Source organism: Telopea speciosissima, chromosome 6, assembly GCF_018873765.1.
Source record: "Telopea speciosissima isolate NSW1024214 ecotype Mountain lineage chromosome 6, Tspe_v1, whole genome shotgun sequence".
Lineage (NCBI taxonomy): Eukaryota > Viridiplantae > Streptophyta > Magnoliopsida > Proteales > Proteaceae > Telopea > Telopea speciosissima.
The window spans coordinates 5,645,161-5,672,747 of NC_057921.1; the positions used below are offsets into that span (position 1 = coordinate 5,645,161).

General features: G+C 40.4%; 1 protein-coding gene across 1 annotated transcript; it reads right to left on the reverse strand.

Moving 5' to 3' along the window:
- Positions 1-19,024: 19,024 nt before the first annotated feature.
- LOC122665407 lies at positions 19,025-19,546 on the reverse strand. Its single transcript, XM_043861555.1, has one exon. The coding sequence runs from the start codon at positions 19,544-19,546 to the stop codon at positions 19,025-19,027; it is 522 nt and encodes a 173-aa protein (XP_043717490.1).
- Positions 19,547-27,587: the final 8,041 nt, after the last annotated feature.

Here is a 27,587-nt window from a genome sequence, read left to right on the forward strand (position 1 = left end):
TGTAAAATCTGAACATGTGGGTGGGTAGTTGGACAAAAGTGTTCTAACCATGTTAAAGAACATGTTTTGATTAGTGGGAATGGGCTCTGGTTTGATCTGATTCGGATCTATGATGGGGATTTCGTATTTTTCTTTGTTTTCCCTTCTTTTTCAGTATTTCAGAAAATGTTAAAAATAGTATAAATGCATAAAAATTCACAAAAAAATTTGGGATGCATATTTCATCATTCTTGATTTTATGGAATCATTATCCACTGTCATGCATGTCTGATCGTTTTTAATGTGTTCCCCACCTCATTTAGGGATATAAATGTCATTTTCCTAATTATAATGAAAAATCCTGGAAAATTAGAAAAAAATGTTTTTATGAACGACATGTTGTTTTAGAATGTTTTAGGATGTTTTCATATGCATACATGACCATCATGCTTGATAAATATACATAAAAAGTCATTTTTGCCCTCCAAGGGCATTTTAGTAATTTACCAAATGCGGGCCCAGACTATCATTCTTGAAATATCATTTGGTGTGTTCAGTCATTTTAGGATGTTTAACGTCACTTTCGATGCCTACAATGATTCTGAGTGTCTTTTTGACACTTTTACCATTTTGCCCTTAGGGGCACTTTGGTCATTTTGCGACCAAACCTTGTTTAGGATCCCCGGAAAGGCTCCTGCTACTTTCGCTGCATGTTTTAACATTAACAAACATGTTTTAAGCATAAGTCAGCATTTTCATGAATTATCAAGCATTTTCTACATGTTTGCCATAACAGGGGCATTTTGGTAATTTTTACCACCCCACATTTCCTTAGCATTTCATGTGCTCTCGATGATCCAAATGCATGATGTTAATGTTATTTAATCATGTTTTGCTTATTTACAGCATTTAAATATGATTTCATGCCTTTGTACATATTTTGGCCCTTTAGTGGCATTTTCGTAATTTTGGCTATTTTAGCCTATGAGCTGCCTTGCTTATCAATGATTGTCCTTCTTCATGATATAATTAAACTTGGCTTTCTTTTTTACAGTCAACCATGTTTTTGACCATGGAGTTAGGCTTTCTAATTTAGGTAAAATCCATTAATTAGCTTAACTAGGATGCATAATGTACATAATCATCTAGCCTAGTGATAGTAATTAGGATTAAAACATTTCTCTTAATTAGCCTAATTAGGTTCATAAATTTTAATCAAGATAATCAAAAAATGTTCAAAAAAATTAGTTTAATTAGGTGCATAATATGTATAACACAACAATACACAACAGAGTTTGGTCTAGGAGGAAGTGTTAGTTGGGCGGTTCTTGGTGCCTAACACCTTCCCGGCCGTAACTTGACACTTACCCAGAGATGCAGGGCAGACCATCCATTGAGTCATCGGAGTTAATTTAGCGCCCCTTTTACAAAGGAGGAGCACCATTCGTGGGTCCTAGACCCTAAATCTAGGTGGCGACTCCCATTTTCCCATTTTCCTTCTTTCCCCGAGGTGCACGTCAGCGACCCTCCGTCCACTGCACCTACAATGGCGACTCTGCTGGGGACTATCAGACTTCTGATTGACCACACTTTGTTGTATACTTGTTGTGTTATACATAATTGTTTGTATATATTATGATTATACTAACTGCATCATGCATCGTGCTCGAAGTGAAATCAAACGACGAGGGTACTCCCTGTTGTGCCTCTACCCCCGGGGAGGTGGGGCACATCATACTAAGTACTCTGTGATCGAATGATAGCCACTTTCTGCATCACATTCATGCACACACTCACTGCATGGAATCACTCAACCCCGTGGTTAGTCATTGGAACCCATGTGTAGTCATGGGTAATTCACGGCGAAGCCACAGCCCTTGATATCGTACCTCTGGTATATCGGTTCTGTCAAGGGTGACCTTTTCTGTCCTATAGCCTACCCTATGCATGCATCATGTACTGAACATAGACCCAATGCATAGGAGTGCCACAACTGACTGTACTTTATCTGCGGTCCATTCCGTAATTCCTTCATAGCCAATCCTACAGTTTCAGTCTCCCGTCTACCGATAAATGAATAAGGATTTGACTTTAAACGCTAGGGCACAAGTGTTTATAACTACATCAGTGTTGGTTTTTACGTCCACACCACAATATTGAAACAGTAGGGTGATGCCTACTCCTCGATAATCAATCCAATGTGGCATAGATCTCAACCTGGTAATGGTTCCACATTTGTTGTCCTGATGTTAGGGGAAGATCCGAATTTATCCACCACCTGGTTTTCGGTGATTGTCACAAGGTAGTATTGCCTGCATGGAAATTCTTGTTTGGACCACCTTAATTGATTTATTAGGTAAGTGTTCACCCAACTTAAGTGCAGTTTTTTGTGGCACTCTCTTTTGAGCTAACTTTTGTGTGTTAGAACGTCGTTGTGCATGTTTACTATCTATAACTGTGTTCAGAAAGGAGAGTGCATCTGTTACCATCTCACCTCTTCACTTTTTTTCGGCACTGTTTCAAATCAGGGAGGGAGGGGAGAGTCATTGAAATTCTACTCTTACAACCTTTACCACTCATTCGAGGCACCATTTCTCGTCAAAGAGAGCCTTGGGTTAGAGATTGCACTACTGGTAGACTTGTCAGAGTTCCTTCCTTGTCTCCATCAAGCTTTACATTAGAAAGTTCCAGCTGTTCAAACAAAATGAGTGAGCATGGTGATCCCTCATCTGGATGGGAGATGATGGAGAACAGATTAATGACCAAATTGGAACCAATGATGGTCAACATGATGGCAACTATGGGGACACAAAGGAATCTTAAGAGTACACCAGATGCTCCTGTACAATCAGACCCTCTTTATCCTCTTGGATTCTCCCCGCATCGACTGACACCTCCAACCTTGGCAGCTGACAATGAGGACCAAGTTGTGATTGATTCCACTTTTGCCCGACAAACACAGCAGAGTCAACAGGATAAGACTTGGGAAGATAAGTTCTATCGACTTGAGCATACAATCAAAAACCTGAAAGGAGTTGAGGATCAAATCATCGATACTGAAGGATTATACTTCTTCCCCCATGCAATACTCCATGACAGATTTAAGTGGAAGACCGAGAAGTTTGATGGTAGAGGAGATCCTCGTACCCACTTGAGATCTTTCATTGGCCAGTTGAAGTCTCGTGGTTTCACAGATGAACAGTTGAGGCAAGCTTTTCAGTTTTCATTGACCGGTGCTGCTCACCGTTGGTTAATGGCTCTAGATACATCTTCAATCCATACTTGGGAAGATATGATGAAGGCTTTTTTCCGCCAGTATTCCTACAATACTGAGGTGGAACTAACTCGACGAGAGTTAGAGACAATAAGGCAACTTTCTGACGAAGGGTTCACTAGCTACCTGAAAAGGTTTCGTGACAAAGCAGCTCAGATGTGGGATCAACCCAGTGAGCAGGAGCATGTCGGCAAGCTTATGAAGGGGTTGCGACATCCATACTGCACATACATATTTGGACAAGGCATTGCCAATTTTGATAGCTTGGTCGTTGCTGTCCAACAGGTTGAAGATGCAATACAGGATGAGAATCTCCCACAAGGTAGCAGATATCAAACTGATTCGTCAAAAGCTAGCAGTAGCACGAGACCCCCTCAGCCAGGAATTCCAGGAGTTAATACAATGGCAGTTGTCGTTTCCCCGTCTCCAGCCTCATCCCTGAAGCCATCACCACGCACAATGGGGTAAAACATTACTCGTCCTCCCCATCATCCTAGAAGGCAATTTACGAATCTGGGAATGCCCTTGGGAACACTCTTTAGCAGTTTGCTCAAAGCCGATTTGATTGAGAAGGCGGAACCCATACCTCTTTCGGATCCAAAACCGAAGTGGTATGACCCGGACTTGTTCTGCCATTACCACGATCAGAAGGGTCATGCAACTGACAATTATACCAATCTCCGACATGCAGTGCAAGACTTGTTGGTTGCGAAGAAGTTTGAACTCTGTCCCAAGCAAGGTAAGTAGTTCTCTTAAGCAGCGATGACAGGCTCAACAAGAGCATTTATAAGGTTTTGGACATCATTAGCTTTTTGGCACAGAAGTTGCTGAAGATGGAGGAAACAGTTTTCCACCACACATCTGTTGATCCACCCTACTGTGGGTGCTTTTTTCGACTGAAGTTTCCTAGATGATTATGTTCATCCCATGGGGTTGCTGTCCTTACCTGAAGGTTTTGGCCAGGTCTGGGCCTAAGTTCTTTAGTGTTGTAGGCAGTCATGTTGTTGATCTTTCTTTTTCTCTCCATTTTCCTCTTGTGAAAGATGTCACCTTTCCTTTTTGGTGTCGTGTAAATCCTAGTGAGTTTGTGTCTGATGTAACCTTTTTAGCTTTAAATAAATAGCTTCTTTTGAGTATATTGTTTATTCTCCCCTTTTTTTCCCTATCTTTTGATGATGAATCTTGCGACGGCCCGGTTCCTAGCTTTCCTAAAAACAAAAAACAAAAAAACTCACCAGCCATTCATTGTCCATTTTGGGTGTCAAAGATTTAATGATAAAAGATCTTGAGTTTTCCATACATCTGATCCCCTTCCAACGAGCGTGGAGCTTAGAAGGGATTTCACCGTACTGAACCTATTAAGGGAGGCCATCTTTGGCCGCTTGCTTTCCCAAATGAATCCAGAAACATTTGAATCCGCTAGTTCCCCTGTTGTGCCTTGGCCTTTTCTTTGGAAAACTCATCTCAGCTTACCTACAACCCATTATCCAAGCATCCTCCTGTTTGTTGCATGTCCCCCTATCTTCTAGGGTCTGACCAGGAGAAATCTTTATGTTGAAACCTAATGTCACAAAGGCAATGAGGCCCCCAGGAATGAGAAAAGAAAAGATTTTCAAAATCCAAGCCGGTGCAATCTCAAAAACAAAAAAAGATAATAATAATAAACAAAAAAGAAAAAAAAAAGATAGAATCAAAGATCAATGAGATGCATCGGTTCAAGTGAAGTTAGGAAAGATCTTGCAAGTAACCATGGGGGCAAAAGTTTTCAATCTTCTCAGTTAAGCCTTTAGGGAAAAATTGTCAATCTCTTTAGCAAATCACAGGGTTAGAAACTTCTTGGTTAAACCTTTAAGGTCAGAAATACCGAGTTTTTGGTTAACTTGTTTGAGCAAAAATTATCAAGTTCTGGTCAGACCCTAAGGGCATATTTGAGCCATTACCATCTTTTGCAACCAAGTCCAAGGCTCCATTACAACCTGATAAGTCCTCCTAGGCTAGATATGGTGAAGTTTTCTTCAACAGCTTCAAGCTCACCCGATTATGATGGAACTTAATTATCAAGGCTTTGGCAACAACATATCATCAAACATGAACTACGTTCGACCTGATTCCCAACTTGGGATACGTAGGCAGCTTTCAAGCTCAGTCATATTAAACATCATTGTCACTTTATTATCCACCATTGCCACACCAAACTTCATTACCCATCATTTTAGGGCTTCATAGGAATTTCTCACTTTCCTGTTTTAAAGGAACGATGGGTTCGTTGCTATTTTCATCATTTAATCCTCTCACCATCTCAGTTGAGCTCTTTCCACCGCCCACTTCATCAGCGGAATTCCCAAAGAGTTTTATCCACCTCTAGAGTCGACGGGTTTGCTCTTGCAATCGCGCCATCTTTTTTTCTTCAAACCACTGACTTCTTTCTAATGGTGCGATTTCTCTCACGAGCTCACCATTCCTGTCAGTCTCTCCGTCCATGGTAGACCCATCGGACGTCTCTGTGGTGTCTTACAAAAGTGTATCCTGTAGTCATCTCAGGCTTAAGTGGGTCCAGACATAGCATGTGTCTCTTGATGATAACAATATAAACAATTCATCGCATGTTGTGGTGGGGAATTGACTGGGACAGCTGGTAGCCCTTGTAGTAGAAGACATCAGATGAGATCGCCATTGATGACAGCTAGAGAACCAAGAAATGCATGTTTTGGATAATGGTTGCAGCAGAGTAATGCGGATGACTTACACATGTCTCCCTGCTTCTGTTGTCAATTCAAGTTAAATCAAGGAACTCCAAATAAAACCATGCTTCTACACCCTTAGAGGAATTGATGAGAAAATTGGCATATTTCATAGCAAATTTGGGGAGTTGGAATTTTCCTGAATTCATGTTGAGAGGGTCAGAGGCAGTTTGATCTGGGCAATACTCATTGATGGGTTTCCTTCTTGTTTCTTCAGTCCTTGTTCCCTGGTGACAGATTACACTCTCCTGCATGAACATGTTGTTAGATCGTGTTTGTAAATTAACTATTAATTGTGATCATTTACCCTAATCTGCATCTATTTCATGCCTACATGTTGCTTGCATCCGTGTCTATTCCATGTTTAATGTAACAATCTTGCATGTTGATTGCATCTGTATATATTTCATGCTTGCATCTGTACTTATTTTAAATTTAGTTTAATTTTGCATAATGTTTAAAAATCCTAATTTGCATGTGAATTATGTTTACACCTCTCTTGACCCGGTAGTGTGTCAACTCATCTCTTGACCCCGTAGTGCGTCAACCCATGTCTTGACCCGGTAGAGCGTCAATTCATTCATGACCCGATAAAGTGTCACACATCTCTTGATCCGGTAGTGTGTCAACCCATGTCTTAACCCGGTAGAGCGTCAATTCATTCGTGACCCGGTAGAGTGTCACACATCTCATTACCCGATAGTACGTCAACCTATATCTTGACCCGGTAGTACGTCAACCCATCTCTTGACCCGGTAGTGCGTCAACCCATGACTTGACCCGGTAGTGCGTCAACCCATCTCTTGACCCGGTAGTGCGTCAACCCATGTCTTAACCCGGTAGAGGGTCAATTCATTCGTGACCCGGTAGAGTGTCACACATCTCATGACCCGATAGTGTGTCAACCCATATCTTGACCCGGTAGTGCGTCAACCCATCTCTTGACCCGGTAGTGTGTCAACCCATCTCTTGACCCGGTAGTATGTCAACCCATCTCTTGACCCGATAGTGCGTCAACCCATCTCTTGACCTGGTAGAGCGTCAATTCATTCGTGACCCTGTAGAGTGTCACATGTTTCTTGACCTAGTAGTGTGTCAATCCATTCGTGACCCGATAGAATGTCACATGTTTCTTGACCCAGTAGTGTGTTAATTCATTCGTGACCCGGCAGAGTGTCACATGTTTCTTGACCCAATAGAGTGTCACATGTTTCTTGACCCAGTAGAGTGTCAATTTGCTTTCCTGACCCGGTAGAGTGTCAACCAATAGGACCCAGTAGTGTGTCAGCCTAGAGTGGCAGCCTTATAAACTTGACCCATTGGAGCGCCGCGGTCCTCTTCCTTAGATGGAAGGAGAAGGCAAGTGATTAGGGTTCCTTGATTCCTGCCCAATTTTCATCTTCCACATGATTTGTAGGCCGCATTAGGCCAAGTTCTGATAGTGCAGGTGATCGTGGTTTGGAGACTTCATTCCCCGGTTGTTAATTAACAATTGGTGTAGGAACTATAAGATTCCACTTTCATCAGATCCAAAGTTGTACACCGCTGCCAAGATGGACTATCCGCACCTTTGTTGAGAAATCCTCAGGTTCAAAGCTGTACACTGCTACCAACATGGACTATCCATACATCCGCTGAGAAATCCTAAGGTTCAAAGCTGTAAATGTCTACCAACATGGACTCTCTGCTTCTCTGCCGAGAAATCCTCAGGTTTAAAGTTGTACACCGCTGCCAACATGGGTCATCAGTATCCCCAAATCATTTGGTTCAAAGTCATACGACTACCCACAAATCCTTTGGTTTAAGGCCATGAGGTTACAAAAAAAAATTGTTTTCTTTCGGAGATTCAGGTAAGTATCTGACCTCCTTCCTTTAAATTAAGCGAGATTTGCCTGATGTTTTGAATAGTTAAGGGATTTATCGGGTTTTCAATCAGGTAACCGCCTATTTGGGTTTTTGGGTATCTCATATTGCCGATCTTTAACAACTTCTTTTCCGGTCTACTTTGCTTCTTTTTCTCTTTTTGAAATTCTTGGAATTTGTTTGCCGAGGGGGCTTTCGTTTTCCGAATTTTCATTTTAACGCTTGCATCCTTGAGAAAGGTGTAGGTCGTATTTTCGCTCCCCCGTGACAAAATGCGGAGTCATTCATTGGACTTTTGTCCACTACGTGCCCTCAGTCAAATGGGGGCATTCTGTAGACACCACATTTTAACACCTTGGAAGTGTGTCTGGGCAATGATGGTCAAGGTCATAACTCGTGTGGTGACTGAATGGCAAGAATTACCAAATTACCCCTACCCCACTTTTTGTAACCAAACTATCCCAAGTAGAGCCTAAACCCCTAACAAAGGCGTATTTGACCATTTTAAGTCCACATTTGGAGTTTCACCCAAATCGGATAACTTTTGTGAAAATGACCGTTTTGCCCCTGGCACGTTTCTCAGTATCTGGACCACCCAATTTAGTCTGAAACACTTTGAATGACCTCATTTGGTCATATTAAGCTTTCACGTAAAGTTTTGGCCAAATTGGATAACTTTTATGAAAATGACCATTCTGCCCCTAGCATGGTTCTTGGTATCCGAGCCACTCGATGTGACCCAAAATTATTTAGATGACCTGATTTGGTCATGTTGTGCTTACACGTAAAATTTTGTGTAATTCTGGCATCATTTGGACCTTGATCGGTGTAAAAAACCATTTTTGTACTTTTCTCAGTATCTGTGCCATTTTGCGGTGAAATCTGACCCCATCATCCGTACAGATGGAAGGTACATGTCAAGAGGTTGGCGATATGTGGCACGTCAAAATCGGCCATTCGGATCAAAAGATATTGATGTTTGAATGTGGACCCTTTAAAATGGAATATAAAATAACAAAAAAAAAATTTTACCCGAAACAAGTCAGCCCGGGTTAACCCGACCCGAGCCGACCCGTACTGACCCAACCTGGCTGGCCCTATCGGTAGAGGCTACAAAGCCTAAGGCCCAGGTGTACAGCCCATAGCCATGCACCTGGCCGCAGCCTGCAGGTACGCTGTGCACGTAGGTCAAGCCCGCTAGCCCCAACCCCCTTTTTTGTCAACCTGTATTAAATGCCCAGGGTTCATTCAGTCATTTTGTCGAACACATTTTTTCCTATAAATAGGCTGTGTTTTGGAAGGTTTAAGGACACAGAAAAATTAGTGAAAAATTACCCTCACGCAGTCCTTGATCTCCTATTTCAAACCATGGTTTTTTCATCCATATGTTGCTTCATTACTCATATAAAATTCCTTAAATACCCCTTCTTCACCACTCTTGCCATTCGGAGCAACCACACTTGGAGCGGCTTTTGGAGGTTTTCGGTGAAGCTTTGCGGCCAAATAAGGTTATCCAAGCTGAGCCCAGGTCCTTCCACGCTTCAGGGGTATTTTTATATATTTTTATTTATTTATATATATTTTCTTTGATTTTCTTTACTAAAAGAGGTCATTTTTTCAGTTATAAAAATGTTAAAAATATCAACAGAGTGATAAAATTCTGAAATTTTCAGGGATGATGTTTTCCACTGTGTTTGATATTCATTAATTTTATTGAGCTCCAAATCATGGTTTTTGTGACATTTTTGCCACTGTGAAGGATTTCGGATTATGTAAAATCTGAACATGTGGGTGGGTATTTGGACAAAAGTGTTATGACCATGTTAAAGATCATGTTTTGATTAGTGGGAATGGGCTCTGGTTTGATCCGATTCGGATCTGTGATGGGGATTTCGTATTTTTCTTTGTTTTCCCTTCTTTTTCAGTATTTCAAAAAATGTTAAAAATAATATAAATGCATAAAAATTCACAAAAAAATTATGGGATGCATATTTCATCATTATTGATTTTATGGAATCATTATCCACTGTCATGCATGTTTGATCGTTTTTATATGTGTTCCCCACCTCATTTAGGGATATAAATGTCATTTTTCTAATTGTAATGAAAAATCCTGGAAAATCAGAAAAAAAATGTTTTTATGTATCACATGTTGTTTTAGAATGTTTTAGGATGTTTTCATATGCATACATGACCATCATGCTTGATAAATATGCATAAAAAGTCATTTTCGCCCTCCAAGGGCATTTTGGTAATTTACCAAATGCGGGCCCAAACTATCATTCTTGAAATATCATTTGGTGTGTTCAGTCATTTTAGGATGTTTAACATCACTTTCGATGCATACAATGATTGTAAGTGTCTTTTTGACACTTTTACCATTTTGCCCTTAGGGGCACTTTGGTCATTTTGCTACCAAACCTTGTTTAGGATCCCCGGAAAGGCTCCTGCTACTTTCGCTGCATGTTTTAACATTAACAAACATGTTTTAAGCATAAGTCAGCATTTTCATGAATTATCAAGCATTTTCTACATGTTTGCCATAACAGGGGCATTTTGGTAATTTTTACCACCCCACATTTCCTTAGCATTTCATGTGCTCTCGATGATCCAAATGCATGATGTTAATGTTATTTAATCATGTTTTGCTTATTTACAGCATTTAAATATGATTTCATGCCTTTGTACATATTTTGGCCCTTTAGTGGCATTTTCATAATTTTGGTTATTTTGGCCTATGAGCTGCTTTGCTTATCAATGATTGTCCTTCTTCATGATATAATTAAACTTGGCTTTCTTTTTTACAAACAATCATGTTTTTGACCATGGAGTTAGGCTTTCTAATTTAGGTAAAATCCATTAATTAGCTTAACTATGATGCATAATGTACATAATCATCTAGCCTAGTAATAGTAATTAGGATTAAAACATTACTCGTAATTAGCCTAATTAGGTTCATAAATTTCAATCAAGATAATCAAAAAATCTTCAAAAAAATTAGTTTAATTAGGAGCATAATATGTATAACACAACAGAGTTTGGTCTAGGAAGATCGGCCGTTGGCCGGGCGGTTGCTGGGTGCCTAACACCTTCCCAGCCCGTAACTTGACACTTACCCAGAGATCTGGGGCAGACCATCCATTGAATCATTGGAGTTAATTTAGCGCCCCTTTTACAAAGGAGGAGCACCATTCGTGGGTCCTAGACCCTAAATCTAGGTGGCGACTCCCATTTTCCCAGTTTCCTTCTTTCCCCGGGGTGCACGCCAACGACCCTCCGTCCGCTGCACCTACATTATGCTTCTTAACAGACTAATTTTTCAAATGTTGGTCAACCGCTTTAACAGGGCTGGTCAACTGCTATCATGTAAACTGATTTGAACACCTTTGGAACATCCACCAATCGATGATCCGGTTGGCTGCCATGTCGATCGGTTGCAATGAGGTGCTTTTAGTAACTAGTAGTTTTAGTACCGGTCAATGACTGAACAAGCAACCGTTCGCCTTCTCAATCGACCACCAAAACCAATTTGAGCCTTTAACCATTTTTAGCTCAAATCACTTGGACATATTTTCGAATTTAAGCTCATACCATGCCAAGTGAACCAAAATAATGTCCAACAGAGGTTAGTTACCAATGGGCTAAGTCAAGATCGATATGAATTTTACCCGCTTAGTCCAGTTTAATTTAGTCAGTCTACATTATAAACCACCTATCTTTGGTTGATACATCCAATATTCACCGGGCCAATCAAAGATCGCCACGTGTCACAGGCGACCCGTTCCATAGCCAAGGAGAACGAACCGGGTCCCAGCACCCGGGCGCGGCCTCACCCAGGCACAGCCACCACTCGGGCGCGGCCTCACCTAGGCACGGCCACACATCAGGGCGCGGCCACCCCTCGGGCGTGGCCACACATCCGGGGCGCGGCCTCACCCTAGGCACGGCCTCACCTAGGCGCGGCCTCACCCAGGCACGGCCACCACTTGGGCGCGGCCTCACCTAGGCACGGCCTCACCCAGGCGCGGCCTGCACCCAGGCACAGCATCGTGGGCACGTGAGGTGGGGGCTACCCATCTACGATCCGATCGTATCGCTAAGACTCATGTCACTATCAGGACTCTGGACCGCCGCTTAGAGGTCACGTCACCCAGACGGATTCAAGCACCAAGGACGTTATCACCACACGCGGGTATCTATCGACCAAGGATCCTGATGCCACCAGGACACTCCCTCCCACGGGGAGATGGCCAATCAGGATAGAGCCCCGTTACCCAGGGCCTCTATCCACTCAACGGGACAATCGCCATCAAACTGGGACTCTCCACACCGCCATATGCTACTATAAAAGGCAAGGTACACAACCCCATCAAGGACAACTAATCTCATATTGAATAATCACTATTCATCTATTTGCACCAGGAGATCTAACTTTGGCATCGGAGAGCCCTAGGCCGGGACCACACCGGTTCTCTCTGTTGACCCCTTTGGTCCACTTGCAGGTGACGGCACTCGCAGGACCGCTCGACGATTTCTTGACGCAACATGGGTATTCCAGTTAAGTCCTATATGTAATTACTTGAACCTGAGCACACAAGATCATTACATCCTAGGATCATTTAGATAATTACAAGATGAAAACTAAAACCTAGCATTACATTCAAACAAACAAAATCAATCTTCCAATTTTGGCTGAAGTGGCTTGAGTTTTCATGGATGACTAGACTAGAAAATCAAGTTTGTGCTATACCATTCCATGACAAAATCTCCTGAACAACTTGATATATTCAAGTTTGATGCTTGGGCTCAAGAACATACTTCACAATACTTGGAACTTGTTTACTCATTAAAGCACTTGAAAGAGCACCATAGCTGTTTCACATATAAATAAAATGGAATCACCAAAACATAAAATTATACTTATAGCAACCTTTGCCTCAACACATTCGTTATTAAATTAGATTTTTGATTTCATATATTTAAACCTTGCATGTTCTTGCTACTAAAGAAAGAAAAAACATTGTATATTGATGTAATCTATAAGTGACTTATTTCCGATTAACTCGGCTTTATTTACACAGAAAAGGTCCAATTGGGCAGGGAGGAAGATATTAAGGGTGTCAAAATGAAACCGAAACCAAAACCAATCGTTTATGATCGAACCGAACTGCACTGCATAAAAGTCATCCGATTTTGATTTCATAAGTTCTCTTCCCAGTTCGGTTTTGATTTGCACCACAACACCGACAGTTCTAAACCGAATAGGAACTGAAAAAACCGAATAGAAATTGGTACCTCTCACTCAAATATTAGTTCATGCATCAATTGAGTTAGTTAATAAAATGATAATTAAAAACATAAAATAGGTAAAATGGTGGATCATGTTAAAATGGACTACCAAAACCCTACCTACCAATAGAAGAAATAGTTTGTTAATCATGTGAGAGTGGAGAAGGAAGAAAAAAAAAAGGGAAACAAGGAACAAGAAAGAAAAAGAATTGGTGATTTTTTTACGGAAATTTTCATGTACCTCCCCTGAGGTATCACCTAATTACAAAATCATCCCTCAGTTTTGGGAAATTCTACGTGCCCCCTGAGGTTCTTAAAAGTTAACACATGCCCCCATTCCGTTAAATTGGAACTAACATCGTTAGAATTAAAGGGTAAATTAACCACATTGCCCTTGAGTTTGAAAAAAAAAAGAAGAAAAAACCCAACTCATCTTCCCCAAATCGTTTAGGGTTTGAAAAAAGGGGAGATGAGTTGCAAGATCGAAGAAGGAATGCCTTTGCAAGCTTTTGATCGGTCCAATAATCGTTGATTCAATTACACAAAATACCCAAGAAGTAACTCAATTGGATAAAACCTTTCACAATCAGGAAATGGGCAAAAGATATGTCAAAATTTCCATTCCATTTAATAGGAGAAAGACATTTCTGGAAGATACCCCAACCTAATATCTACGATGTTAGTGACAAGCTTTCTAAATCCATTCAAGCAGTAGCCTTCTTGGGAGATTTGGATTGGGATGCATTGTCGCTCTTCTCCGTCTTCTTAGGCAACAAAACAACGTGGATGTTAGGAAGGAGACCACCGCTAGCAATGGTGACCCCATTGAACAATCTCCCCAACTCATCATCATTCCTCACTGCCAATTGCACATGCTTGGGTATGGTTCTGGACTTCTTGTTATCTTTCGCTGCATTCCCAGCCAATTCCAGAACCTACTTGATCCATAATATAGGAATTTGAGAAAAAAAAAATTTGGGATCAGATTTGGGAAATTTTTGTGAGATTCATACCAGATTATGTTTCTTAAAAACTAAGTGACATAAGGAAAAAAAATAGATTAAATCGGAACACAGATATTCTAGCTTGACAAAGTATCGAAAACAAAAGGTCAAGACTAAAAAGAGACATATTGGTTTGTCTTATAGAGCAGAGGAGAAAAAGTGTCTCTAGAAAAGGCTGATCACTACTACAACTAAACCCTTTTAGACTTTTGCTGCTTCACTTTTTCTCTATTCACTTTGACTCCTTAGAAAAGAGTGGCCAATAGTATACTCAGTAGGCATTAGGGACACAAGGGAGAAGTGATGTTCAAATATCCTGAATCTGAATCCACTTAAGTGTTGCCCTTGATAAAAGCAATCATGCGGCACATTCATGGAGATCAATGAGCATACACATAAATTATGGAGGTACAAATGACGTACCTGGATCCATGGCTAAAGCAGAAAACTTGCTTTACGATCACTGTTGCACACGAACGTTGGTCTGGTCTCCCCTCTTCCACTTGACTTTAGGTTTTCTCTAAGAAGTCACTTAATGAGCCAGTGACAACTTTTTATAGTGGTGAGGGTAGGGACCAACCCTATATAGAAACTAGGGTTTCCTTCCCATTAAGGAAACAATACTTTAGGTCCACACATGGTAACTGGACTCATACCATTAAGGCAGCTCCCATTAACACAACTAAACCGGTTTTAATAAAATAAAGTGGGATTATGCCAGCCCACCTTATGGAAATCTTACAATCTCCCACTTGGGCTGCATATGTCACAAGTTTTGTTTTGAAAACCATTTTAAAATGACTCTCTGGTTTAAACAAACTGATTGTAGCCACAAAAGACAGTGTTGAATGGAGTACACCTTAAACCTGATGCCTTGGTCCGAATGAAACTACAAACACCCAACAGTGCAGATCATCACATCTAAAAAGACATGGGACCTAACACGTCAAAGTGCTTATTGCCTCACCGACTTGGGCTGTACAGTATGAGAGTGTGGTATGAAAAATGCATGAGACCGTGATCAGCATGCCAATTTTCCAAATTGGTCCAGGCTCGGAAATCGAATGAGTCATATGAGACAAAAACTGAAGGTCTCATCAACCATAAGCGTCACTCAAAACGCTTATGCTTCGCCCAAGGAAGCTCATTGGGACTAGAACCGGATGTTCCAAAACACTAGCACCATTTCTCAATCCAAGTGAGACTCTTGCTAGTAACTGGATGTGCGTGTATTGACTGGAACCTTGAATACCGAATGAGGTAAATACACCCCATATAGCCTCAATTTATTCTATAGGAGGCAATTATTCAAGTGTATACACATAAACAAATGGCCATAAAATAATGCACGTATTCTCGAGAATAGTAATAATAAGATGGGAAAACTGAAAATCAAAAGTAACTCAATACATAAGTAAAACTCCCACTAATAAAGTGCATCAAAAGAGCAAACTAATCCCATTTTAGTAACATGCTCCTGGAAAACTTTTGGAGTCAAACCCTTAGTGAGAGGATCAGCAATCATAATATCTGTAGTGATGTGCTCCACTGTGATCTGTGACTCCCGAATTTTCTCTCTGACGAGAAAATACTTAATGTCTATGTGTTTAGAACCAGAAGTGCTTCTGCAGTTATGAGCAAAACGAACTGCAGTTGAGTTGTAACAAAACATCCTTAATGGCTTAGATATAGAATCAACAATATGTAGCCCTGAAATGAAATTCCTTAACCATAATGCCTGAACAGTGGCCTCATAACACGCCACATACTCTGCCTGCATAGTAGAGGATGCAGTAAGTGTCTGCTTGATACTCTTCCAAGATATAGCCCCACCAGTCATGAGGACAACATATCCAGATGTAGACTTGAGATCATCTGGACATCCTGCAAAATCTGCATAAGTGTAGCCAACCAGATCAAGAGAATCAGATCTTCTATAAGTAAGCATGAAATCTTTGGTACCCTGTAGATATCTCATGACTTTCTTGGCAGCTACGCAATGCGCTTCACCAGGATTGCTCAAGTATCTACCACGTACACTAATGACATAGGCAATGTCAGACCGTGTACAAACTTGAGCATACATCAAACTACCAAGAACAGATGCATAAGGAACATTCTTCATCTGATTACGTTCCAATTCAGTCTGTAGATACTGAGACTTAACAAGTTTATCCCGCTTCACAACAGGCACCTTACTGGGTGAACAAGCTAGCATGTTAAATATTTTCAGTATCCTCTCAATGTAGCCTTTCTGAGACAAACCAAGAACGCCATAAGACCTGTTACGATGAATCTCAATACCCAAGACATAAGAGGCTTCACCAAGATCCTTCATATCAAAGTGACTAGATAACAACTGCTTTGTCTCATGCAAAAGACCAACATCATTACTGGCAAGGAGAATGTCATCAGCATAAAGCACAAGGAAAATATACTTACTCCCACTGATCTTCAGATAAATACACTGATCCACCAGATTTTCCTTGAAACCACAAGATGTAACAACTTTATCAAACTTGAGGTACCACTATCTGGATGCCTGTTTCAAACCATAAATAGATTTCTTTAGCTTACATACCAGACGCTCACTCCCAGTCTGTTCGAAACCAAGAGGTTGCATCATGTACACATTTTCTTCCAGATTTTCGTTAAGGAAAGCTGTTTTGACATCCATCTGATGGAGTTCCAAATCAAAATGCGCTACTAAAGCCATAATGATTCTAAAAGAATCCTTGGTCGAGACCGGTGAAAAAGTTTCCTTGTAATCTATGCCCTCTCTTTGGCTGAATCCTTTTGCTACAAGTCTGGTCTTGTAACGTTCAATCTTGCCTTTGGAGTCTCGCTTGGTCTTGAAAACCCATTTGCAACCAATCGGTTTACTTTCTCCTGGAAATTTCACCAAATCCCAAACACCATTAGTTGACATGGAATCCAATTCCTCCTGCATAGCAACCATCCACTTTGAAGAATTTGGACCACTAATAGCTTGATCAAAAGTAATTGGATCAGAATCCATGCCAACATCATACTCATGCTCTTGCAAATAAACAACATAATCATCAGATATAGTAGACTTACGAGCTCTTTCAGATCTCCTCAAGGGAACATCAACTACAGGCTGGTCCTAAATCTCATCAACTGTAGGTGGTGCAGCCTCAACCACTACAGGCTCCATAGGTTCTTGAGTGGGAACATTATCTTATACAGTCTGAGGTTGTACTGCTATAGGCGGATGTGTCAAGGGTGCAGGGACAAGAACACGCTCCTCCTCAAAAACCAAATTACGTGGTTGAGCAGTCTGAATTTCCATATTATCTTCAAGAAAAACTGCCCGATCAGATTCCACAACTCTGGTAGAATGTGCAGGACAGTAAAATCTGTAACCCCTTGATCTTTTTGAATAACCAATAAAATGACCACTGATGGTTTCAGGATCAAGTTTCCTTATCTGAGGGTTAAAAGGTCTAACCTCTGCTGCACAACCCCAAACATGTAGGTGAGATAAATTTGGCTTCTTGCCAGTCCACAACTCATAGGGAGTTTTGGGAACAGACTTACTAGGCACTTTGTTCAAAATATATACTATTGTTTTCAATGCATCACCCCATAAGAAATCTGGTAAAGATGAATTGCTTATCATGCTTCTGACCATATCCATAAGGGTACGGTTTCGCCTTTCAGCCACCCCATTCTGCTCAGGGGATCCGAGCATAGTGTATTGAGCATCAATACCACATTCTTGTAAGAATCTAGCAAACGGTCCAGGGTTACGCCCAGTTTCATCATATCTGCCATAATATTCTCCACCACGATCAGACCTCTCACTCTTTATCTTCTTTTCCCTTCTAAGTTCTACCTCAGACTTAAAAATTTTGAAAACATCTAAAGAATCTGATTTTTCTTGAATAAGGTAAATATAGCCAAAATGGGAAAAGTCATCGATAAAGGTAATAAAATATCTGTAGCCACCCATGGCAGCAGGAGTGAATAGACCATAGATGTCTGTATGAATCAGCTCTAGTGCCTCATCTTTCCTAGTTGCACCCTTCTTTTTAGCTCTAGTATGTTTCCCCTTAATGCAATCAACACAAGTTCCAAAATCTAAGAAATCCAACTGAGGAAGAGTACCATCCTTAATCAACCGTTCTATCCTCTGTTGGGAGATGTGTCCTAAACGTCTATGCCATAATATAGAAGAATTCTCATCCAGCCTACCACGTTTAGAACTAGAAGCCATATTTGCAACAGCATAATTAATAAGATTGGGAGAGATAGTGTCCAAATCAACTTTATAAAGGCCATCACACAATAATGCAGATCCAACTAAAAGAGAACCAGAATAGAGAGAAAGTTCCCCACTACCAATATTAAAAGTGTAACCACAATCATTAAGTTTAGAAACTGAAATCAACTTTCGCCTAAATGACGGTACATAAACCACATTGTTCAAATCCAAAACAAAACAAGTAGAAAAATGTAATCTAACTACTCCTATGTATTCAACTTGGGTCTTCTCTCCATTCCCCATGTAGACCACCATCTCTCCTTCACTTGGTTTCCTCCTGTTTCTTAGTTCCTTTCTTCTCAAGCCATTTCTTGTATCCAAAACAATCTATCTTCCTATGCCCATCCTTCTTATAGAAATAACACTTTCCCTTGAAAGCTTCTTCACTCTTTGGTTTCAGACTCTGATCAGTTTTCTCAGATTTTGCCTGTTGGTTACCTGACTTCTTGCCTTTCCAATTTTTCTTGAATTTCTTCTTCTTACCCCCATTATTGGAAACAAAATGGGCTGAATTTGCTTTCTCCTTTTTCTTTCTTTCTTCTTCCTGCACCAATGTGGTAGTCATCTCCTTAAGACTCCACTCCGCCTAATTAGCACCATAGGAGCTCTTGAGACTTTCAAACTGTGATGGAAGTGGCTTCATAATCTGCCACACAAGAAAAGAATCTGATATGGTCACTTCCATCTCCCCCAACTTGTTGGCATAGTTGGTCATCTTCAGGATATGGTTGCGTACACCACGCGTACCATCATACTCGGTGTTTGTGAACCATTCCATGTAAGTACCCTTTTCAGCCTTATCATGTTTGATGAATTTCTTGCTGACAGCTACAAGAAAATCCTTAGCCTTTTCAGTTGCAGGCACACTCTTCTTTATCATCTTGTCCATGGTGTGCTGCATGATCAATAAGCACAATCTATTTGACTCCTCCCATTTTTCATAGAGAGCCTTTGCTGCAGTGTCACTATCAGCTGTGGGCTTGGTGGGCTCATCAAATCTCAGGGCAAAATCAAGTCGCATAATCCCAAGAGTGATGATAAGAGAATCTTTCCATTCCTCAAAATTTGAACCATTCAAAACTTTGATGAAAGATAATTGGGAAGTCATAACTGGCAAACATTATTACAAATATTTACCAAAACATACAATATGCAAAAACTAGAAGCATATCAACATCCCAAGAATATAATCAAAATTGATTAATTTGGGTTCATTAATCAGATTTATCCTAATTTTATTTTCAATAACTATAGGAAAACATAAACTGGGGAAAGATCCAGCGTCATCGAGGTCACACCTGTGGTGGCAAGATCGCCCAACACGCAGTGAAATCTCTCACATGCAAGGGGAGACTCTTGAAACAACACCACTCTGAAGATTCCGTCACTTGTGGTGGCAAGACAAGAACCTCTAAAGCTGTGAAGCCCAAAACGTCACCCTTACACTGTCAAGCGAAACCAACCAAACGAAGACTCACCTGTGGTGGCAAGAGCACATCGTTCGTCATATGGTTTCCTTGACTGCAATCCATCTGGATGGTCAACAGCGATTTCGCAACCTCAACAATCAGCCCACTAAGTGGAAGCATAATTATTAAAATTACGGAACCCTACAGACTTGAATTGCTATTGTATGCCCTTTTAATTTTAACCAATTTCCATCAAAGATTTATACTGTAATTTCGAACACAAAGGTATGAAACAACATATGCAAGGTGTTCATATCATGCCATTACTGATGCAATCAAGTAAATCATATACCAACACAATGACAATCACAAAGTCTCACAATGTGAAAATTGGAAACACATCAAAATTTTTTAAGTGTTAGAAGTTGTGTGTGTTCCCTATCGTGACAGATCAGAATAGCACAAGGTATAAATAGAAACAGAACGAAAAAAACTTCATTGTTTATTTCTGTTTATAACTGAAAGGAGAAATAAACCAGAAATAAACTATTAATAAAAACCAAAACAACTTCATTTCTGTTTTCTGTTTTCTGTTTTCTGTTTTCTGTTTTCCGTTTCTGTTTTTTGTTTTTTGTTTTCTGTTTCTATTTTCTGTTTTCCGTTTCTGTTTTCTGGTTCTGTTTTCTGGTTTCCGTTTCTGTATCTGTTTTCAGTTTATGTTTTCTGGTTCTATTTTCTGGTCAACGGTCAAATTTTGACCGATCAACGGGTCAGTTAATTCGGGTCGGATCAAATCCAGGTCATACACCCGATCACTGGGTCGGGTCATCGGGTCGACCCGACCCAGGTGCACGATAGCAAACCCCAAAGGTGCATGTTAACAAATCCTTATTACCCTTTTTGACTTGTTTGACTTTCCCTTCTTTTTTTTAAATAAGGCAGAGGAATCAGACAAGGGAATATTCCCTTGTCTTCTTCCCAAAACACAAAACGGAAAAGAACCGTAGCCTTGTTTTTTTTTAGGGTTTTTAGAAACAAAAAAAAAAAAAAAAAACCAGCACTGCCGGTGGCCGCGACAGAGTCCAGCGACCAGGGAAAATCCCTGCGAAGACTCCCCTCCCTCCGGCGATCACAACCTCGGGTGGGATTCCAGCAAAAAAACCCAAATGGCAACAAGATTTCGGAAAACAAAAAACAAAAAATTAGGTTTCAAAAACAAAAAAAACCCACTGTTGTACCCTTGAGATGGCCGGACAGGTGCACGGCAGCGTCTAATAGCACCGGCGATCGATCCTCTCCCTCCGACGACCATTATGCCGAGGTCCGACGCAAAAACAGAGTGTTTTTTTTTTTTTTTTGTAAAAAGAAAAAAACCATAGCATAACAGCTACGGTCATGGTCTCGGCCATGGCTGTAGCAGGTTTTATTTTTATTTTTATTTGTGGCTGCAAAAACCAGAGACCATAAGGCCCCACTTGTTTGTTCACACGGCCATGGTTTCGGCCATGGCTTCAAAATTTTTTTTTCTTCTTCTTCTTGGATCTATCAGATGTTTTTACATACAACCAAAAAACAAAATTGCAACTCATTGATCACCCATGATCGGCTCTGATACCATTGATAAAAGCAATCATGCGGAACATTCATGGAGATCAATGAGCATACACATAAATTATGGAGGTGCGAATGGCGTACCTGGATCCATGGCTGAAGCAGAAAACTTGCTTTACGATCACTGTCACACACGAACGTTGGTCTAGTCTCCCCTCTTCCACTTGACTTTAGGTTTTCTCTAAGAAGTCACTTAATGGGCCAGTGACAACTATTTATAGTGGTGAGGGTAGGGACCAACCCTGCATAGAAACTAGGGTTTCCTTCCCATTAAGGAAACAATACTTTAGGTCCACACATGGTAATTGGACTCATACCATTAAGGCAGCTCCCATCAACACAACTAAACCGATTTTAATAAAATAAAGTGGGACTATGCCAGCCCACCTTATGGAAATCTTACAGCCCTTTCTCCCTGAGATTTGTGTCGGAGTAGCTCTTCCTTGGGCAAAGAAACCCTTAGAGCCTCATGGCGTAAATCCATCTCTACTGTGAGAATTGAAACCTGCAAATGAATTTGGCACAACCTTTCTTCAAGAAACGGGCAACATGACTCACCTGAAATTGTAGACCTGCCTTAATGGACTTCGTTGCTTCCATAAATCTGTGGTGTGTTCCTCATAAACCAAAAGCCCCAATTGTGTTTTCAATAGTTTTAATCCTTCCTGTATTAAATTGAATCAGAAAGGAAGGAAGGATACCTGCAATTCATCTTCCATTTTTTTCAAACCCTAAACGATTTGGGGGAAATGAGTTGGGTTTTCTCTTTTTTTCAAACCCAAGGGTAGTTGGTTAATTTACCCTTTAATTCTAACGATGTTAGCTCCAATTTAACGGAATAGGGGCACTTGTTAGCTTTTAAGAACCTTAGAGGGGGCACGTAGAATTTCCCAAAACTGAGGGATGGTTTTATAATTAGGTGATACCTCAGGGGAGGTATGTGAAAATTTTCCTTTTTTTTATTACATAGACATGGAAAATAGAAAGGGTAGGGGAGACCAGGAGAGAAAGGTTATCTTCATTATCATATCTGAAAATTGACATTACAAACCATATGCAAACCAGTTGTACATCAAATAATGAAAATCAAATAGAAACCGGTAAAACTGGACCGTATGCAAAACAATTCTAATTTTAGTTGGTTCCTATCCATTCAATTTGATTTCACCTTGTCAAAATATAAATCGCACTACAACTGTACCAAATAACTAAAACCGCACCAATTGACACCCTTAGAAGAGGTAATCACATGGATGAGAATTAACCCAACCCGGACCCTGACCATGACCCTGACCCCGACCCCAATCCGAATCCCAAGTTCCCAACCACGAAGTGGGTTACCTCTTCGGAGGAAATAGGGAGTTCAAACACAGGAATCAGATAAAAACCCGACCGAGCTTTGTTTAATTCTCTTTCAGAAAGGAACCACTTTGGATGAATTCATCAAGCCTGATCTTGATTCAAGTTGTTTCAAATAGGTCTTTCCATGAAAACTTATCTAACAGGTTTAATGAGTCATTGATCTGAGGAGGCGACACTTCACCTCTTGGCTGAAACACAAATCACATCATTTTAATATTTGCTACTCAAGTGTTGTAAGTTGGTGAAGGATGTTAATTGCCTTCAACATGATCTACCTATTTACTTAATGTCTTCTGTATCTAACCTTTTATTGCTAGCTGAATATCGTCTCGAGACACTCTCTTCTTTCTCTTCTACCGGACTACGCAGGGGTTCCATCTAAGCACAGCGTCAAGGATGAAGGGATCTCAAGAGCGAGCTTCTTTGCCTGCTCTCCTTCTTGGCTTTACGATCGGCTCCGCTTCTTCCTAACTGTGTGTTTCTTCTCCCTTATTCTGCTATGATCATCCATTGCTTGATGTTTCTCCCACTTTCAGTTGGGCATTACTTCTTGCTGGGATTGCATTCTTCCTCTTTGGGTGTTTCATTTACTTCTGGGCTTTGTGTTCCTCATTGCCTTTGTCGAACGGTGTGTTCTCTTTTTCTTTTTCAAATCCTTGTAACCCCCTTGCTTGATGTATCTTACACCTGCCGAAGGGCGATACTTCTTGCTGGGCACTAGTGTTAGAATTTTAGTTCTAATAAAATTCCATATGGTATCAGAGCCTCCATAGATTCGTTCTTGAACCTATATGGATTCAAAATAATAAAACATAATAAGGGAATCAAAAATTTTTCGATTCGAATTAAGGTTTATAGGGTTTTTTTTCAGTTTTCCAAAGACCCGTACGGACACTGGCATTCTGCCGGATTGTTTTTTGGGCGAAAGTCGAATATGACTATACAGGCACGTAGAGCATTAAAAAACAGAAATTTCAATATGTGGATCACCGTCGGACACGCCCTCACGCGCCGGCGATAGCCGCGGGTGATCTCACTCGCCGGCAAAGTTCTTAAAAAAAAAAAAAAAAAAGAAAGAGGGAATCCGGGTTTTGCTATCGTGCGCCAGCTATTAATTCTGGGCGTTGCTAACGTGTGCCGGTCGGGTCGGGTCGACCCATTTCATGACCCGGTGACCCGACCAATGACCCAAAATTTTGACCCGGATATGGTTGACCCGAACCCGGTTGGGCCGATAGCAATCCGGATTGATTGGACCGGGTTCAATACGGAATCAGTTTGCTTTGGCTGAACTGGTTTGACCATACAGACCGGTCAAACCAGTACAGTCAACCGCTTTTGCCTTGAAACTTTGACCGGGCTTTCTGGGGGCTATGAACTCCGTTTAGGGTCCCGTTTTTTGTGTTGGCTCTGTTTTTCTGTGCTCTACACAGTGGTGGCACTTGTTTTGACTAGATATGCATATTTTAAATATTTATGGTATTCTTTTGTTGCATGCCCTTTTATGGAATTATCAGTACGTTCCATTGGGAACCGAACCAGTTTTCTGACTTGATGGAATACCTATCTAGATGAACAAAATCATTAAATTTTGTGTTAGTTTGTAAGACATTAAAACTAGATATGCATATTTTAAATTTTCTTGGTATTCTTTTGATGCATGCCATATTTTGAATTTTACCGGTTTGTTCCATTGGGAACCAAACCAAATTTTGAACTTGCTAGAATACCTACTTTGATGAACAGAATTATTAGTTTTAAGACATTTAAGCCCCTTATCATAAATTATAAAATAACACAATTTATTTAAGGATGTAAGTAATTTTGAAAAATCCCAAGAGAGGGTTCCATGGGTTCGACAGGATGCAGTCGCCAAAGCGACCTTCCTTGTTGGATTTGTGAAACATCGGTCTCATACAGTTGTGGGATGTCCTTCAACTCTGATGTGTGTTCATACACCCAAAGGTGGTGGTCATGTATTGGTACTTGAAGGGATACATATACAGTATGCATATGAATAGGCTGACCCTAGAATTCTGCACACCCAAAGGTGGTGGATTTTGAAAGTTGAGTTGTATTCCCATGGCCACTGGTATGTAGGGATTTTTACAATTGCATGTTGGGAATTCAGCCCAAAGGTGTTTTCACAATGATGTGTGTAAAATTCTCATAAGCTTATAAGGTTTCAAGCTGTACTTGCATCATGCTGATTATTGTACTGTTCATTGTTTAAATTTTCAGTCACTTTTTCTGTCAACAATAACATAGTCACTATTGAGATTCTTACTGGGTCAAATTTTAAAAAGTGGAAAGAGGACATCATGTTTGCCATGGAGATGGTGAATGTGCATACGTCCCTTGTTATAGATAAACCAATGGACCTAACAGATGATACTACTGATGATGAAAAATCTGTGCATTCTGCATGGGAAAAGAGTAATCGCTTAGCTGTACTGTCTATAAAGAGGTCAATACCGGAACACTTTAAGAGTGGTCTACCTAATAAATGTATTGCCAGGGAATTGCTGGATGTAATTTTCAAGAGATACCAAGTTTCATCGAATGCTGAGATTGGGAGACTTCTGCAAGGGCTATTTAATATGGAATATCATGGTTCTGGGGGTGTTAGGGATTATATTGTTTAGATGGTTGACTATCAAACCAAAATCAAAGCCTTGAATATTTTCCTTCCTGATGCCTTGATTGTTCATCAAGTTCTTAATACCCTACTTTCTGATTTTGACATCATCAAAACCAACTATCCTTCCCAAGATGGTGTCTGGAGTATCGATGACCTTATTTTTAGGGTTGTATCTGAGGAAGATAAACTACTTGTTATTTCCAAATCCCATGAGAGTGAAAAGTCTAAAAATCATACTCATAAGTCTGCCAATAAAGAGTGCGATCGGATTAATAATTTGAGATCTAAGAAAGAGAGTGATCGCTGCTTCTTTTGCAAGAAGAAGGGTCACATAAAGAAGGACTGCAACAAATACAAGACTTGGTTATCAAAACCCAAGCCATCAGGTATTGCTTCTTTGGTTTTTGTTTGTGAATCCAATCTACCAGAAGCATCATCCAGTTATTGGAGGCTAGATGGCCGGGCAACTAAACTATATTGGTTTCACCATACGGAGATTCATAAACCAGAGGAGGCCAAATCAGGATGAATTAAGGCTTATCGTAGGGAACGATGGATATGTTGACGTAGAGTTCGTGAGAGATATCATTTTATTACTAGCTTCTAGTTTTAATTTGACTTTAAAGAACACTTTTTATGTACCATCCTTCAGGCGAAATTTAATTTCATTTTCAGTGTTGGACATTGGTAGTTACCATTTTTTTTTTTTTTTGTTTCAAATAAAGTTGGTTCCTACATTATGTCCAATGGATTGTACAGACTGTGTTTATCTCCCAATGATATATGTGCCTCTTATAAAGTTGAAAACGTTGTTTCCAAAAGACCCTTACCTAAAGAACGATCTTTCACATTGTGGCATAAGATGCTAGGTCATATTTCTAAGGCAAGAGTGGAAAGGCTGATAAAGTCTGTCATCCTACCTACTCTCGAAAGTGATCTAGAAACTTATGTAGACTATTGTAAGGGAAAGATGACCAAGATAAAGAAGAAAACTGTAGTCCGTAGTTCTGACCTGTTAGAGGTCATTCATACTGCCATTAGTGGTCCCTATTCAGACACATTGTGTAGAAATTTTTATTTCATCACTTTTACAGACGACTATTCCCAATAATGGCTATCTGTTCTTAATTAAAGAAAAGTCTAAATCTCTTGACATGTTCAAGATTTTTAAGACTGAAGTTGAGAAACAGTTGGGGAAAGTTATTAAAATTGTTAAATTCGATTGTGGGGGTGAGTATTATGGCAAACATGGCGATGCTGGACAGCTTAAGGGCCTGTTTGCTAAATACCTAGAGGACTCTAAGATAGTTGGTCAGTTAACTATGCCAAAATGGTGTCGCCGAAAGGCATAATTGCACTGGTGAAGAGTATGGCTAGTAAGACAAATTCACCTAAGTTCTTATGGGAGAAGTTTTTGAAAACTATTCCTTGTATCCTTAACCATGTAGTTACTAAACCCAGAAACCATCTTAGAGTTTGGGGGTGCCCTGCAGAAGTAAAACTATATTATTTGACTTTGAACAAGTTGGATCCCAGGACTACTCATTACTATTTTGTTAGCTACCCAGATCATTCGAAGGGATATAAATTTTATAACCCCTGCGGAGACACTAGAATTATGGACTTATAGGCAGCGAAGTTTCTAAAATTTGATGTGGCCAAAAGGAATGATTGTTCTTAGACTGTTCGAGATAGTGACATGGTTGGTACATCGGTACCTATTCTTCTACCTATTCAGACGGATGTGGGGCATACTACGCTATTAGTTACACCTGCTGGAGTTCAGGAGCCTGATATTGATAACGGTCCTTAACATTCATATAGCACCTGATGAGATTCCTCTCAATCAGGATGAGATTGAAGATCCTATCATTGATGCAGTTCCAGCTGAGATTTCTCAGATTCAGGGTGGGGCAGTGGTAGCACCATCACGGAAATCCATTAAGGGGAGAAATTCAGAAATACCATCTATCTATGAGGTCTATCTGGGAGAACATGACTACGACATTGGTTGTGTGGTTGATCCAGTTACTTATTCATGCATTGTTTCTAGTTCTCGGTTAGATTTGTGGTTAGATGTAATGAGAGATGAGGTGGAATCGATGAAACATAATGATGTTTGGGAG

Excerpts from the sequence above, each read along its gene's own strand:
- LOC122665407 (XM_043861555.1), bottom strand. The coding sequence starts at position 19,546 with ATGACTTCCCAATTATCTTTCATCAAAGTTTTGAATGGTTCAAATTTT.